Source organism: Heliangelus exortis, chromosome 11 (assembly GCF_036169615.1).
Source record: "Heliangelus exortis chromosome 11, bHelExo1.hap1, whole genome shotgun sequence".
NCBI lineage: Eukaryota > Metazoa > Chordata > Aves > Apodiformes > Trochilidae > Heliangelus > Heliangelus exortis.
Window position 1 is genome coordinate 10690702 of NC_092432.1, and position 16064 is coordinate 10706765.

Here is a 16064-nt window from a genome sequence, read left to right on the forward strand (position 1 = left end):
CTGCTTGGAGAAGGATCAGTGTAACAGCCTGGAAGGAAGCCGGCTGTGTTGGCTGCCTGCGCTGCCTTCTCCTGCTGCTGGCCCTGCCTTTCCTGCCCTCCATCCCAACAGGAGCTGTCACACGAGCAGTGATGGGGGAGGCCGTGGAGTTTGCATGTTCCCCTCCCAGAGGGGACATCATCCGTCTGGGTGATACTTGTGACAGCCTAGGAGCAGAGGAGGCTTTGACTTTTTGTCGGGGTAAGGTGCTGGTTTCCTAGCAGCTGACATCATGTCTGAGGCAGTCAAAAGTTTAATTCTCCAAGCTGGAAGCAGAGCAGGAGGAAGGTGCTGGATTATGTCCCCACCTGAGCTCTCTGGCTGTCCCGGTCTCCTTGAAGCCTGGCTCAAGCCATGACAAAATGCCAGTTTGTCCTGTTGGGAAGCCAAGCCCGGGTGGTTTTCCTTGCCAGGTAACAGCATGGACCTCGCCACAGTGACATCTGAATGCTTCTCCATTACAAATTAGTCATTTCTAGAAGCCTGGGGATATTGAAATACCCCTTAACATAGCTTGATTTTTGCTGCCAGGGTTTATTGTTTGTGTGGAAGAGATGAGCACTCTGTCTGCATCGTGTTTGGGAGCACAGCTGTCCCAAACACATCCCCACTTAGCACCAGCACTTGAAGACAAAGCTCAGAGGTGGTTTCCATGGGAGATTTCCCTCAGTCCAGGCAAAGCTTCCCTGAAGCCTCCCTCAACCATTGCTCACAAACCGCCCTTCAACAGCTGAGGGCTGGAAGAGCACAGAGGAGCAGGTGAAGGGACACATCACAGCTCAAGAAGAGTGTCCCTAAACCAATGAGCGTAGAGAAAAGGAGACCACAGGACCGTCACCTTATTTTTAGCCTTTTCCTGAAGGTTACCCATGGGATGCCTTATCTTTGCCAGCTGATAGAGCTGAGGAGCCTCCTGATGGCTTTTGGAATCTGGGAGGAGCAGGCAGGCATGTGTAATATGAAGCTTACAGCCCAGGAGTTAATCCAGTGGTGGTGGTGGTGGACCAGAGCATGGAGTGTGAACTTGCAGCCTTTATCCCCCTGGCTTGGTGACTGTGATCCAACACATCCATCCATGCTGGCTCAGCCTCATTGGGTGTCAATTGCTGTTGCCAGGAGGGAGCTTCTTCCCCCATCCTTAAGTTGGTGGGAAAAGTCTTTTCCCACATACTGTGGTAGAGGGGGTGGTGGGTCTCCCAGACCTTGTGGGAGTGTGTGGTGACTTTCAAATCTTGCTCACTTTTTTTGTACCTGTTATGGGTTTGGTGCATTGAACTTTCCTTTCAAGCTCAGACAGGAACAAGTCTGGCCCAAAACTCAAGCAGAAGGAGGGCCTGTTTCAGGAGGTCCTGGTGGGATGCCCTGAGTGAAGCCTCTTCTGAGAAAAGCATCATCAGATTCTTTGTTGAGCTGAAATTGGGAAATTTTCTCATTTTGAACAGAAAGTGATGGTCTGTAGCTGGTTTGGAGATATTTTTCAGGGCAAATGTCTGCTTCTTAAGGCACATGGACATTTACAGGCAGGTTTTGGAGCAGTGACCAAAGTGGGGCCTCTTTGGCCTGCTGGAGCCTGCTGGTCCTGGTCCCCACCAGGGATGAGATCTGCTGTGTGCTGGAGCTGGGCTGGAGCAAGGCAGGTCTCCCAGGGACTGCCTGGGCTGTGCTTCAGCCATGGGATGACACTAGGCTTGGTTCCCTGGAGGGACAATGATGTGGGACCTGCATGAAGTGCCTGCCAGCTCTAGCTGCATCCACCTCACTGGGATATTGCTAGGATGGGCTCTCTTTGTCCATTTCTTTGGGTACAAGAGCTCCGATTCTTTGCTTCCTCTTCTAACGGTGTGACCATGCTGGCTGCCTCTGTCCCTCCCTGGGGACAAGGGATGCTCCCAGGGCACTGGGATTTTCTTCCCCAGCTCACTGAAATGTAGTGGAGCTTCCTCCCTGCTCCCAGCTACAAAGAGGGACAGGATGAAAATGGGAAGATGCAAGGGAGTGGGAGCAGGAAGGCAAGTTCCCAGGAAAACAGCATTAGAGGAGGTGACCAGTGCTGGCTGACAACAGAAGCTCTCCAGGAGGCTGGCTCTGTGCCTTGCTGCCTCTTTTAAGGTCACCTTCCCTCCCTTCCTCTCTGTTTTGGAGGAGGGAGCTTTGCCTGGGAGAGCAGGAGCATCCTTGTGTGTTTATAGGTTGGGAAAGGGGGACAGGGATGCTTCTCTGAGGCAGCACATCAGCTTCCCAGCTTGCTTGCCATACTTGCTTTTTGGTTTCTTCTGCAGCAATTGTCCAGCATGTGTTGGCACCCTGCTCCTCTCCTGGGTGGGAATGTGGAGCTGGCTGTGAAGCCACCAAGGGCTGTGTAGGACAAGGGGAGGCAGTGTTTGCTCTGGGTTTCACTGGAGCAGCCAGCTCCCTGGGCTCCCCAGAGTGTGTCCCAGTGATGAAGGCACCATGTCCCTCCTAGATGGTGGCCTTGGAGACCATCAGCTTGTTGCTTGGCAGCATGGAATGGTTGGTCCCCATCATCTTTTTTTATGCTTACTTCAGGGGGTTGGATTGCATGACCTTTAGAGGTCCCTTCCAACCCAAATTATTCTATGATTCTACGATCTTCTGTGCCCCATTGCACTACCCCAAGCTAGAGGCATATTGTCCCCAAGCCTGGCTTTCTGCCAGGGTGTGGAGAAGCATTTCCCCAACATGGTGCTTAACAGTCCCCCATCTTCTGAAGACGTGTTGACATGCATCCTGCAGGCTAGCAAAGGGATCATTTTCCCCCCCTAGTAGCACCTAGTGCTGGATGTTAATTTACTCTCCTCCTCGCTGAATTTCCCCTGCTCTGGCATCTTTTTGCTGTGTTGGACACACTTGCCCCTGGCTCCCTGGTGTCATGCCTGCAGAGGGAAGCCGGGGCGGCTGGAAACGCCTGGCTCCTCAAGCATGGTAATTGAATGTGACAGGAACACACTAACTAGGGGACCTCACTGCCTCCAGCTGATTTGCATTGCAAATAGCATTTAAAAATAAAGAGTGATGAAGGTTTCATGTGTTTTTTTGTTTTGTTTTTGTTTTTAATCCCCTCTTTACAGGGAAGCTGGATGCAAAGCTCCACCAGGGAGCAAAGAAGGGGTTAATGAAGCAGAAAGTGATGGCGTGAGCAGCAGGGGAGCAGCGCTGGTTCCCACGAAGAAGCAGCCCTGAGTGCCACCAAAAGGTGCCAGGATAGTCCTCTACTCTGGAGAGCAAGATAGATCCAAGAGGGCTTTTAGGTATCACTTAATCTGTTGTATTCCACAACCATTAAAAGAGATATGTTTCCACCCAGCTCTTGCCCAACAGCCCTGTGCCTCCTGGGAAGCCCCATGTTGCAGACATGGTTGGGTTGGATATGGAGCTTTAATGGATGGGATTCAACCAAGTGATGGCTTCTCCACATCTTCTGGGAGTGCTGTGTTCCAAGCCAGTGGCCAGCTCAGCCCCATTTGTCGCAGTAGGCAGAAGGTAGCTCCACCTTGGCTTTGCCATCATCTCCCTCCCTTAAACATGCCACAAGGTCTTTTGGATAAGGTCAGACACATCCTGGCACTTACCTCTCCAGATAAGTGTGAGAAACGGGGAGACGGGGATTGCTCCCAACAGCTGGAGAGCCCAAGCCCTGTTGAGCACATGGTCGGGAATGCAGCTCAACCCCCAGGGTGGGAGGTGGGCTCCATTCCTGCTCGCAGGCTTTCTGCTCACCCTTACAGCCCTTGGAATGGCTGAGAAGTGCCCGGCCTTACATATCTCTCTCCTAACTTGTATCAAAGCAGTAGCCACCCTGACAAAGTGGCCTCCGCCCTCCAGCAGCTGTGTGCAGGAGTTAAAAACCCGCCCTGCCTTACGAAAAAGATTTAATTTCTCCTTTTTCTTTAATCCTTCATATTCAGCATTTCCCTGCTTTGCCAGGTCTGTGCTCATTCCACATCCCTGTCTGTTAGCCTGGGGTGCCACCTTGCTCCAGGCTCTGGACTGCTTCTCACTCCTCAGAGCACCCCCAGTTCCAGAGGAGACAGAGCAAGAACCCTTGAGCACTGTAGACAGCGGGGATGGAGCAGGGATGCTCATGTGGTCAGAGGGGGTCCTGGCCTTTGACTTGGTTCCTGTCTCTGCCCCAGCTGGGTGGAGGAGAAGGGCATGGAGCCTTTGTGCCTCCACACACTGAACCTGGGTAGCTGGGTGCTGCAGCACTGGAAACCATCCAGCTAGTGCTGCCCTTTGCCCTAGGAGTTTTCTTCTGGTTCCTTTTTCTGCCTATGGGGACTCCAAGACATTAGAGATGCTGGATCTGGGTTCAGCACCCATCCACATCATTCCTCATTTGGCAAACCCTCATGGGTGTGTCAGCACCAAGTTCCCCAGGCTTGGCACAGAGGTTATGGCATGGAAGCTACCCAGGGGGATGGGCTTCTGCTGTATCCCCCCATCCATCAACCTGCCCCTCATGTACCACTATATGGTCCCAATCAACTGTGCTGGGACTCCTGATGACTTCCCTGCATGTGTTTCTCTTCTTGAATCATAAATGTCCTCCTTTCTTGGGTGGATATGCCTTGAGACCCAGGAGAAATGTCTGCACTGCCCATGAGAATGGAGCTGGAGAGGGGTGGAGGCTTGGGGTGGCATCTCAGAGTCCTAGTGCCATGAGGAGGAGGAGACAGGAGAGAACTTGGTCTTGGTGGCTGTGTGAGGGTGATGACAATGAAGCAGCCAGCCCAAAGGCAGCACTTGTGGAACAAAGGTGGGGAGATGCCCTTATAGGCAGAGCTGCACAGAGGAGAGAGCCTGGTTATATGGACAGTGTTTTTTCCAAAACGGGCTCTTCTGTGCTGCACCAGCAGGAACGAGCAGGATGCTTGTGACCCTGAGCACCTGGGGTGAAGCACCCAGGGAGGATGTGCTCATGTATGTGTTTGCTGAGGAGTGACCAGGCATTCCTGCACCAACTTATCCCTAGTTTGTTCCATGTTCCCTGCAGAAGCTGCTTTTCCCACCCTGAGGACCATCATTCCTGATGTGCTGGAAATGACCACCAGATAGAGCTGGAGGTGGTGGTCCCTGCTCCATCACCTTCTCTGCAGGATTGTGGCCCAACTGAGCTGCCAGGGTGCCAGCTTGGATTGTGCTCCCCAGTTTGCATTGCTGGGCTGATCTGGGGGCATCCTGGGAATTGGCTGAGATCTCCCTGCTGAAATGAGTTGAAATTTCTTTGCTGGCTCATGTGGGAACGTGTCCAGGGCACCGGCGTCGACAGCAGAGGGTCTGGAGGACAATTTGTGTTCCGGGGGAGAGGACGGGTGGAGCTCCACGTGCTTTTAGAAGGCAAGATGCTATGCTACCTCCATCCTAGTGCCAGAAACTGCTTCAGAGTGGAAAAATGCCAGTGTGGGGCATGATCTCATGGGGTTTTGGGGTGGATGCGGTTCCCCCAGGGCACACACTGGATGATGACCGCCTCCTGCCCGCTCCCGCTGGTCTTTCGTAGCACAAAAACATGCCCCTCCCTCCCTTCCTTTTCCAAGGTGACGCAGGGTGGAAAAGGCTCCGCTACGCATTTTCCCTCTGCCGATCCGGTGTCCGCGTTTTCTGCCCGGGGCTGCCGGGCAGCTCCCTGTCCCCTTTGTGCAGACGTTGTCCGCTCCGGGTTTTCCTCCCCGGGGTGGGCGCGCTCCCCGGCCCCGCTCCCGCTCCGAATTCCACCTGCCGGATCTTGCGTCGCGCCCGCACCGTTCCGCTCCGGCTGACGCCCGTGTTCCGGCTCCGGGCTGCCGCCGAGCGGAGCCGAGAGGAGCCGAGCGGAGCCGAGCGCCCCGGCCCGCCCCGCCCCGCCCCGCCAGGCGGACACCGGCGCGGCCTGCGCGGCGCGGCGCGGCCCACAGCGCGGGCGGCATGGCGGCCCCGGGGGCCGGCCCCTAGTGCCGGCGGAGCAGAGGAGCGGCCAGCCGGCCCCATGGAGGAGACTTAGGGCCGCCCGGGACGGGAGCGGAGCCGGGTGAGTGAGGGCCCGGCCCGGCCCCGCGGCGCCCCGGCGATGTGTGTGTATGTGAGGGGGGAGGCGGCGGCGGCGGTGAGGGGTCCCCCGCGGCCTTTGGGCTCGGGTCGTCGTGCTCCGCCACGGCCGTTGGGCCCGCCTCTCCCGCTCCCTCTGGTCACTGTTGTGGCCCGAGTTTCCCCCCAGCGGCCGTTGGGCCCAGTCCCCCCCCTGCCTGGTGACGGCTGGGCCCGGTAACCGCTGGCCCCAGGTCCTTAACCCCCGCTTAGCCGCCCCCTCCCCCCTCCATGACCGTTGGGCTTCAGTCGTCGCCCTGCACCGCGATCGTTGTGACTCGGGTGAGCGTTGGGCCCGGGTCGTTTCTCCCTCCCCCCCCCCCCCCCCCCCCCCCGGCCGCTGGTTCCGGGACCACCACACACACACACACACACCGACCCTCCGTGGCCGGGAGCCGTGGCCGTGGTCCGGAGAGGCCCCCCCGCGGCCGTTGGAACCGGGGTGTGTTCCCCTTCTCCCCCCCACCCGAGGCCGTTGCGGTCGGCCCCCCTGGCTGTGGGAGCCTTAGGGGGGGCCAGGTCCCTCCTCAGGGGAGGGTGCCCGGGGGTCCCCCCAGCCGCGCCCCCCCCCGCCAGGCTGTGTGGCGGGAGGTTACTGTGCGGGTAGGGTGCGGGTCACCTCAGCTGCGGGGCGGTGAGGGGCTGCTCCCCGTGTGTGGGGTCACTGCCAGATCTGGTTTGGGGGTGAGTGTCGGGGCTGGGGGGGATGGTGGCAGGATGTGGGGACGCGGTTCCTGAGGTGGCAGCTGTGTCCCTGGTGTGTGTGTGTGAGTGTGTGTGTGTGTGTGTGTGTTTGTTTGTCTGTCTTCTCCTTCATTCTCCATCTCCAGGCAGGGAGGCTTTGGGGGCTGTGAGGACCTGAGTGGCCCCTGAAGGGCCAGTTATCCAAGGGGTGCTGCACCCCAGCCTTTTTGGGGTGCTGCGAAGGGGCTATACCCTTTTGCGGGGGACTCATGACCCAAATTTTTGAAAATTAAAATTTCCTAAAGGCATTGAAGGAGCAGGAGTTGTCTGTGTGTCTTTTGGGGGGGCAAACATGAGTCCAGGCTCAAGGCCCCCTTAGCTGCCCTTTGGAGAGGGCCCGTGGGCCCCTCTGGGTGGTGGTGACCCATTGCTGTCCTTCGAGTCCCTACACGGCCATTTGGGAGCCCTGCTTGTGGAGCTGATCCCAGGAGATGACACTGCTGGTGACAACGTGGCCGTGGTGGCAGCAAGGCGTCCCAGAAAGGTTTATGCGGGTGGAACTCCTGCCCTGGCGTTCTCCCTCCCGTTGTGTACACAGGGAAGGTCACTGGTTCAGATCTGGTCTGTAAGCTTTGGCTCCCCTCCATCTCCCAGCAGCAGCCTTTTTCTTTCTTTTTTCCCTTTTCCCCCCATTCTGGGAAGGCCTTTTCCCATGCAGGAGGTGTTAGACACACACATTTTCTGTGGTACACACTGAAGAGCTCTTGGGCCCATTTTCCCTCCCTCCATAAGGATGCCAGCATCAGGGCTGGCTTTCAGGTCTGGCATGCGCAGGGGTGGCGCGGGTGCTCCCAGCCTTCCTCGCCTGGACATCCTCAGGAAAACCTATTTCCACGCTTTGTGCGGTGACTCCAGCGTTGGATTATGCTGCACATTTCTAGCTCTTTGTTGGCAGTACATGGCCACACATGCACAGCACTTGAAAAATCCAGTCAGCTTATTTTATTGATTATCTCCTGACCAGAAATAATTTATAATTTATTATTTTGAAGCTGTTTCAGTCTGGAAACAAAAACCCTTGCCCTTTTATGCTCTTGTTCTGACAGCAAGGTTTTCTCCTCTCTCTGCGGGGCTGGAGCTCGCTGGAGAAGGGAGATGTGCACAGCACTAGGAGCGCAGCTGTCTCAGTGGTGCAAAAGGACAAGGATTTAATGTTTCACCTAAACTGGCCTTGCATTCAGGATGAGGGCTGCCAGCCAGTTAGAGCCACCAGAGGAAATTAATTATCAAGCAAGTTGTAATGATATGTAATTGAGTATGGCCAGGACACAGCAGTGGTGTTTTGTTTTGTTTTTTGTTTGGTTTTTTGTTGTTGTTTTTGTTTTGTTTTTGGTTAGGTTTGGTTTGGTTTGTTGGGGTTTTTTGTTTGTTTTTCAAGGGGGGTGCTTGGACCTGGTTTCCAGTGGAGGATCTGTGTGTTTTGTCAGTCACCATGTTGCATATGCACATGTAGGTGCCCCTTAATACACTCATTATCCTGTCTTGACATCCTCTGCATGTGCCAGAAGAGGTTTTATTTTGTTTTGGGGAGAAGCTATGATGAGTAAAGGACGTTTGCAAGTCTGGTTGGCAGCCACAGGTAACCTCTCTCCCCCTCTGCAGCTGCGAGGTTGCAAAGTCCCCTCAGACTTGCTGCGCTCAACTTGCCAGAGGTCTGTGGACATGGCAGCTGCTTCTGCTGCCTCTAAAGCTTTTTTTTTTTCTTTGAGTCATTAGGCTTGCTGAAAAGGTGCCTTTTTTGGGAAGAAAGGGCTCACAAAGTCTAGAGATGGTTGAGAGGTTCTCGCACTGTGTTGCAGCTACCTGACAGCTTTGTATCTTTATGATGTATGAACAAGAAGGATGGGTCAGACTTGGCTCCATCTGGTTTATTCTGTTCAAGAACCAACCCTGTGTGGGCTTAAAATTTGTCTGCAGGTTATATTTACAGGGTCTTTTTAATGGCATAAATAAGAAAATCGAAAGCTGCTTCGTCTTTCTAGCCCTTCCACCTGGATGTCCCTACAAATCTAAATCATGTCCTTGACTCTTGTCTATGACAGAGGTTGGAAGCCCGTGACGGGGATCACACTCCTGGGGCTCAGCTGCAACAGAAAGGCAGTTGAGGACCAGAGCTGTGTGTCATGCCCCACACTTAGATTTCCTTCCTGAAAAGGGATCTTTCTCCAGTTGCTCATGGAGGGGAAGGACTGTGCCATGTTCCTGTCAACCCCAGGCAGGACCAGGAGCAGGGATGAACCTTGCTGCTGTCCTGCTGCGCCCTGTGCGGGCAGGGCTTCAATTCAGATTAGGGCCCCTGGGTGCTGATGCAATAGTAGTCCCACATGTAATGCAGTAAGCCTCTTTGTCCCTTTTATCCAGAGTATTATGTAAATAAGATGGTATTTATGGTCCCAGGTATGTTGTTTCGGGGAGGTGTGACAGCATTTGTGTGCAGCTGTGTCCTGTGAGTGTTGACATTGCTGCTTCTGACCAGCTGCCCCGTCTGGAGGCCGGGAGCAAGCGGATAGATGCCCACTGCAAGCACGTCACATGCTGGCTTCCTCCTGAAAGGAGGTGAGGCCACAGGTGACCTTGCCAGGGGCTGATGGCAGTATAACAGTGCCTGGTTGCTTGTACACAGTGAATGAATCAGCTTTGGGTAGTCAGCAGAAGGTGGGGTGCCTTCCCAGTGAGATCAGGGCAAGGTCTGTGTTTATCTTTGCAGGCTCCCTGCAGAATATGGACTGATGTTTCCCCAACCTCTGATTGTGAGAGTAGTGGGTTGGTTGCCAAACCTGGCCTGGATCTCTTCACAGCTGATGATGCTTTGTGGACAGTTTTTGAGAAGAACAAAAGTCCCTGAAGCACCTGGAGATGGCCTGGGCTGTCTGCACTTCTCCTGTGATGCCTCTTCAGATGCTTCATGGGCATGGGTCAAGTTCATGTGGGCTCTCCAGGTGGTAGAAGCACTGGTTCTTTCCTCATAGAGCTCACCAGCTTATTTGGGAGAGTCTTAATTACGATACTTGTACTGCAGTGGTGGTGACTGAAGGGAGGGTGATGCCTTTGTGTGGGGGTTGCCTGACACCAGAAACGTTTTGGGGGTATCAAGGAACTCATCTGAGTGTGAAGGATCTTCTGTAAGATCAAGAGTAGGGAGATGAGCTGGCTCAGAGCATGTGGTTCCCCTAGGAGCTCATTGGTGGCCATGTGTAGCTACTGTTCTGGAGCTTTGGCCACTCCTGCAGCAGCTCCTCTGCTCCATATCCCTGTGCCAGATTGGCTCAGATAAGGAATGGGATGCTGCTTGCTTTTGGGGAAGGAAAGAAAAAATCCCACTGGGACATGACTGATTTTGCCACACAATTGCATCAAAAATGCACTTTCCTCCTAAAGAGGATCAGTGCCTTGTGGTGTGATGCAGTTTCAGAGGACGGAATAAGTTGATCCTATGGTAAAGAAAAGAGGGGATGGCTGCCTGTCTGGGAAACTTGCTCTGTGGCTCTACTGGCTTGTGAATTTTTTAATTTTTTTTTCAATTGATACAATTTCTTGAAAGGAACCATCTATTTCACCTCTGGGTTGGGGTGAAAAACAGTTTTCAAGATGAAACCAAGAGGTGGCTTTGCTTTTGCAGCTCAGTGTCTTTCACCTGCTCAAAAATGATGCAGCTGCTTAAGTGTCAACACAGATGTTGCATGAGGGGGTGTGTAGAAAAAGGGTGTAAAAGGATGAACAAGGCTAATTTCTGGAGAATCCTGGTATTTTGTATTTAAACATTAAAGACTCATCTTCCACAATTAATTTCCTTTTTTATGGTGTAAGAAAAGGAAAGATAAAGTTATCCCTTTATGTGGACAAAGTAAGGTTTTGTGGCACTAGGTTTTCCCTTCAAGCTGTTCCTGGTCCTGCTTGACCACTTTTCTGAGGGCTGGATGATGTCTTGTGCAGTGGTACATCACGTGCAACATCTCATCTCTTTGCACGTCTGTGCCAATTTATTGGTAACAAAACAAGGCAGTTGGAGACTGATTGTAATAAGTTTGCTGAGTCCTTTGTGGGTTTTTTGATTAAATAGAATGTTTCTGGCTTGAGTGAGTCCTAAGATTTGGCTCAGAGTTATCTCTGTGCCTTTCAGAAGAAAGGTTTGCTCTGGAGGAGTCTGCTTTGCAGCTTTTAAAGGAGTGAAAATGAGGTGTGTAATGACTTCAGCTAACGTTCACTGCCATTAATTCAGTTGAAGAGGTAGAGTCTCACTAATCTCTGGGAAAATTACTGCTCCTTCCCCAAAGATTTGGTATCTGATGCCATGGTGAAGGTTCTTGTCCTGAAGATCTCCTTTTTATTTCTTTTTGGGTTATACATCTGTAATCTGTACCTTCCCTCTATACCTATTGCCATGAGTAATTAAAAGTGAGCTACAACTGCCAAAAGAATCCAAGTATACTTTGATGCATGGGTTTTGCTGGATTTTACTCCATTCCTTTCCATGCTGGTTAATTCACAAAATTTGGCAATTTGCAATGGGTCATTAGCGTGAATTAACAACTTTCTGATGTATATCATGGCTTTGCAAATGCGCTTTATTAATCTGTGAAACACACCTATTTATTATCCCTTTGGGGGAAAAAAAAAGATTTTTTTTTTTTGGCGTGGTAGTCTCTCTGCTGCTTTTGTCCCTGTCTGCATAAGCCTTCCCTCCTCCTTCCCTTCACAGCCTGCTTGGTTTTTCCCAAAGTGTTGCCAGGCTGATGGCTTGACAGCAAGAGAGATTACAGCCCCACGTACAGTCCTTTGCTGCAAATGAGGCCTTAGCTCATGTAGCCAAGGTGCCCTAATTGGTTATTGAATGAAGTGAATTAAAGGCATTAATAGGTGAAGTGGTTGGGAGTGGCAGAGAGATGTTCGTCCTCTTCAGAAGCCTGGGAAGCGGCCAAGGCTGCCTGCCTGTGCTTCTCCTCAAATTAAAAATAAAGCCCAGAAGAAGCTCTCCCTTCTCTGGGAGCAACCTGGGAGCGAGCAATGAGTGTCTAGTCAGCCTCTCCAAATTTGTGCTGCTGTGGCTGGGAGGTGCTGCCCAGCTGGGCATCGCTCAGCTGGGGTCACTCTCACCATCTCCCTTTGGATGGAAAAGACAGAAATGAGCTGGTGGCTTCTGCACAGAGCCCTCCCTGCACAGAGCCCTCTGCCAATGCAGCTGGTGGTGGTTTCCTTTTCCTGCTGTACCTCCATGGAGGGTGATCCTTACTGGAAGCCCAAGTGGCTGCAACTGTGGGAGCCCTAGCCTGGGACTGGGACCAACGTGGGGCAGGGGAACAGCAGGGATGCCGTGATGGCCAGAAGCAAGCTGAGTAACCTTGTCACTTCCAAAGCCCATGAAGGAAGATCATTAATGGCCAGTTTAGATGTACCCACACTGCTCCCACCAATGCTTGGGGGCTCGGGCTGCTGCCAAAGCTGAGGTGCCTTCCTGCAGCCCTGCTGATGGCATTGGTTGAGCAGGGGGAAAAGGATGAGCTCCTTTTTTCTGGCCCTTACTCAAGTGGTTATTTATGCCTGTTGGTTGTCTTTGGTCTTCATCAGTTCTTCTTTCTTCATATCTCTGTGACTGATGCTCTAGGGGTCTTTCCTGATCACATCCATCTCGCTGCTTCCTCTTGCTGCTGGCAGTTTTCCTGCCTGTGTGGAGCTTTATCTGAAATTTCTAGCCCTTTTTGGTTGTTTTTACGTGCTCTCTACCCCCTTCTAGGTTACGCATGAGGACAGGCTGCTGATTCAGACCGCTTTAAGCCTCTCATAAATCAGTTCACTTCTGCACTGGGGTTAGCAAGGGTGTAACCAGACCAGTTCTAATCCACGTGGCTGCTCCACTTTCCAGGTAGAAACCAACTCTCTGCTCAAGGGGCAATTGACCCCCGTGTTCGTTCCGATGGGAAGCATTGTGATACCGAGTTTGGTGCCAAACAGATTTGCTCAGATATCCTGTTTTGATTGTTTAATGTTATTTTTGGCAACAGCAGCAGCAACATGGCTGGCTGGCTTCAACAGGAATGGCTTTGCAGTGGTAGGAGAGGAGCAGGGCCATGGCTGGTGCTTCTGGCAGCACGTCCAATGAGCTGTAGCACACTGGCTTGTCTAGCTTAGCCTCATCAGGAGCACTTCCGAGTTAATCCTGGTCGGTTATTGCTCACAGGTTTGGTTTTTTTTCCTCTCTTGTCACCATGTAGCTGCCAATGGTCTGTGTGTCATCTGTCAGCTGCCAAACTCCATGGTGATGCCTGCTCTCGTGATGCTGCCCGTGCTTGCCGGGCACCTGATGGGTGCTGTGTGGTGATGACACCTGCAGTTGTGCAGGGTGGCACATGGGGATCGCAGGGCAAATGGAAGTGCAGGGGATGGGTAAAACCAGATTGTTAAACCATCATCTGCAGGTCTGGGCATGGCAGTGACATGGTGGCATCACACAGTGGTGAGGGATTAATTCCTTTTCAGCATCCCTAATTCAAGAGAGGTAGAAGAGCTGAGCTTGCAGGAAAGAAGCTGGTTCCATTGGTTTGCCCACCAAATGTTTTTTCTCTCACGGATATGGGTTCTTCGGTTCCTCTTTCCCAGTGCAGCTTTACAGAATGTTAAGAACCCTCACGAAGCCAAGCAATGATGAAGAGCCCTGGGCACCAGTTTATGTTTGTGGATGTGGATCTGGATGCTGTAGTGGCTGAGAAAACTCTTGGCCATTCTCAGCTGTCAGAGATTTTGAAGTCTGTAAGGTCATGCTTGCTGGAAGAAGTTAAGCCCAGCTTTTTTGGATGAGCAGGCTATGGTCCAGCCAGCATTCAGAGGAACAGCCAAGCCTGAGCAGAGGCTTGGGAAGGGGACATAACCTCTCATGACATGATATCATGAGTGTCGTAATGAAGTGATGGCACAGTTCTTGTTTGCCCTATCTCTGCTTGGTGCTCCTCTGTCATTATGTGGCTTTATCCCACTCCTGTAACCCTTCCTGCAAACCTGGCTCCTGCCCAGCAGGAGGGCCATCAGCTCTCTGTGGGAAGGCTGTGCTCATGGGCCAGTTGCAGGACTTCAAGGGCAGCTACAAAGAGGAAGGAGGCTCTTTCTTCACATGAAGAAGTCAAGTTGCACAGAGAGAGATTTTGTCTCAACATAAACAACTTTTTTATGGTGAGAACAATCATTCACTGAAACAGCCTCCTCAGGGATGTGGCAGAGTCCCTATTGCTGGAGGTTTTCAAGATGTGGCTGGACAGGCAGGGAGATAATCTCATCTGGGCTCCTTTTCCCATGAAAAGGAGGTGACCTTTTGAGGACCCTTCCAACCTGATCGGTTCTGCTTTATGATTCTGTGATTTGAGTCGTGTTGGCACATAGGTGTGTGTGTAATGATGGTGCTTGCTCAGCTTCCCACCGGAGAAGTGACTTCAGCAGTGCAGCTCAGTGGAGAGCAAGGGGCATACTGAGAAGGTGACGTTTGGCTGCTGTCATCTGTGCCTTCATGTGGGGCTGTAGGTACTGATGTGCCTCCTGCTTGAGCTGAGGGACACGTGCGTGAGTGATGTTTCTCTTGCTGTTAGTTTTCTTGAAATACAAAGCTCTGGACTTCCCTGTGTGTTGGAGCAGCATTTTATTCAGTACAGTGTCAGGTAGCTTAAAAAATGCCAGGGTTGAGAGACACCAAAATCAAATAATTGTAAATCTGAAGACCTGTGGGCTCTTGAGGCAAAAGCAAGGACTTTAGTCATAACACTTCCAAGAGTGATGGGAGGATTAAAGACGAACTTGTTCCAATTTTCTACATCTTGTGTTATAAAGGAAGGCCTGAAATATTTCTTGCTTTTCATTTTACCCCTTTTTGAGTGCCCCATGTATTGGTGACATGTTTGGCCTGCTGGGAGTTGAGGGAAATGAGAGGTTCTGCTCAGGATGGCTTTACTATCAAGCCTTGTTCAAGAACATTGGGTTTTTCGGCCCTAGATCAGGTGTTTCCTTGGTGTCAGGGTTAGGGAAGTGTCAATACGAAGCAAACACTGAATTTTAGTTCATCTGTTGAAGTGTTTTCTTTAAACACACTCAGGCTGAGATCTGGCTCTGCATGCCTTTACCTTGTGTCTGAAGTTTTGCTGGATTCGTTGGTGTTGCATCACCTTGCTGAATGTTGGTGTGAAGGTCATGTTTTAAGGTCATGAGTAGATGGGGGTGGCCATGGGGTTACGTTTTGATCCGGGCTGCCTCTTTTGACCCACGATGAATGTAAAGTTGACCCTTGAGTGTGTATTTAGTAGCAGGTGGGTGTTGGGACTGATAAATCTCTTGAGCTTTGCTCCAGGTAGTGTGATTGCCTGGCCACCCCTATGCTGAAGAGGTCTGCACACCTCTCCCATCTTCCTCCGTTTCCAGCCTCTTCCAGTGACCTTGTCTGTCCTGCTTTTGTAATGCCTGAACTGAAATATTTCAGGCTTTTCTCAAGAATGCAAACAAATGAGTCATGACTTGAGGGCTGCCCTGTGTCAGGTTCATCTGCAGTGTCAAGACTCGGTCTACAGAAACTTATGCCTAAGCTTCTCCATGGCTCTCCGGGCACTCTGGCTGCAGTGCATGCTGGAAGATGTAGTCTCGGTGGGGTGCACCTCCATATTAAAAAAGAAGGGTGGCTCCATTTTATTTAAATTGGGCTCAGCTTTGTTCCTCCTGGCAGCTCACTGATGCTGTCCCACTCAGCCCTGAGAGCCACCAGAGTTCTCCGGGCGCCTTGTGCGAGTGAAGAGGCGGGAGCACAGCTCCTCCATTCAAAATCTTGCTTAATTCCACACTGAACAGCTTGTCTGGAAGCCCTGTGCTTCGCCGTGTTTTGCAACAGCTCGGACTCCCACCGGGAGAAGGCAATTGAGGGATCCTGCCCCCGTTGGGTGGCAGTTCTGGAGGGTGTCATGGTAAATCTCCTTTGTGTGCTATGGCTTGAGTGATGTATGGGGGAGAGCAACCCTCCTCCCCTGTGTGATTTCTTGAGCTGAAAGCAGCAAGTGAGTGAGGAAGCTCCTTTGTGCAGATTTCTCCCTCTCGTGTGTGCCAGCTGGCTCACGTTCAACATTTCTCCTTTTTTCTCTCTTCTTTTTTTTTTTTTTTTTTTTCTCTTCTTTTCTCCCCCATTTTTAGAGAAAGGCGGGGCGGGGAGAGAGGCGAACATCTTAAAAAGAAATCTG

The 16064-nt window shown here is 52.0% G+C and overlaps 2 protein-coding genes across 12 annotated transcripts in view; both read left to right on the forward strand.

Annotated features, from left to right (window-relative positions):
- Positions 1-3363, forward strand: part of TRIP4 (thyroid hormone receptor interactor 4) — a 33716-nt gene extending 30353 nt beyond the window's left edge. For all 3 annotated transcript variants that reach the window (XM_071754488.1, XM_071754491.1, XM_071754490.1), the window contains one exon: positions 3129-3363. In XM_071754488.1, coding sequence (XP_071610589.1) covers positions 3129-3196 — 68 coding nt within the window. In that variant the 3' untranslated portion in view covers positions 3197-3363. The remainder of the gene's footprint in view (positions 1-3128) is intronic.
- A 2460-nt stretch (positions 3364-5823) lies between these two features.
- The window catches only part of ZNF609 (zinc finger protein 609), a 71533-nt gene continuing 61292 nt past the window's right edge, over positions 5824-16064 (forward strand). For 6 of the 9 annotated variants that reach the window (XM_071754495.1, XM_071754498.1, XM_071754493.1 and 3 more), the window contains exon 1: positions 5825-6067. The gene's annotated coding sequence lies outside the window, so the exon portion shown is untranslated. Of the gene's footprint in view, positions 6068-6384; positions 6406-16064 lie in introns of those variants that run through there. The other 3 variants (XM_071754500.1, XM_071754501.1, XM_071754496.1) reach the window with 2 other exon arrangements.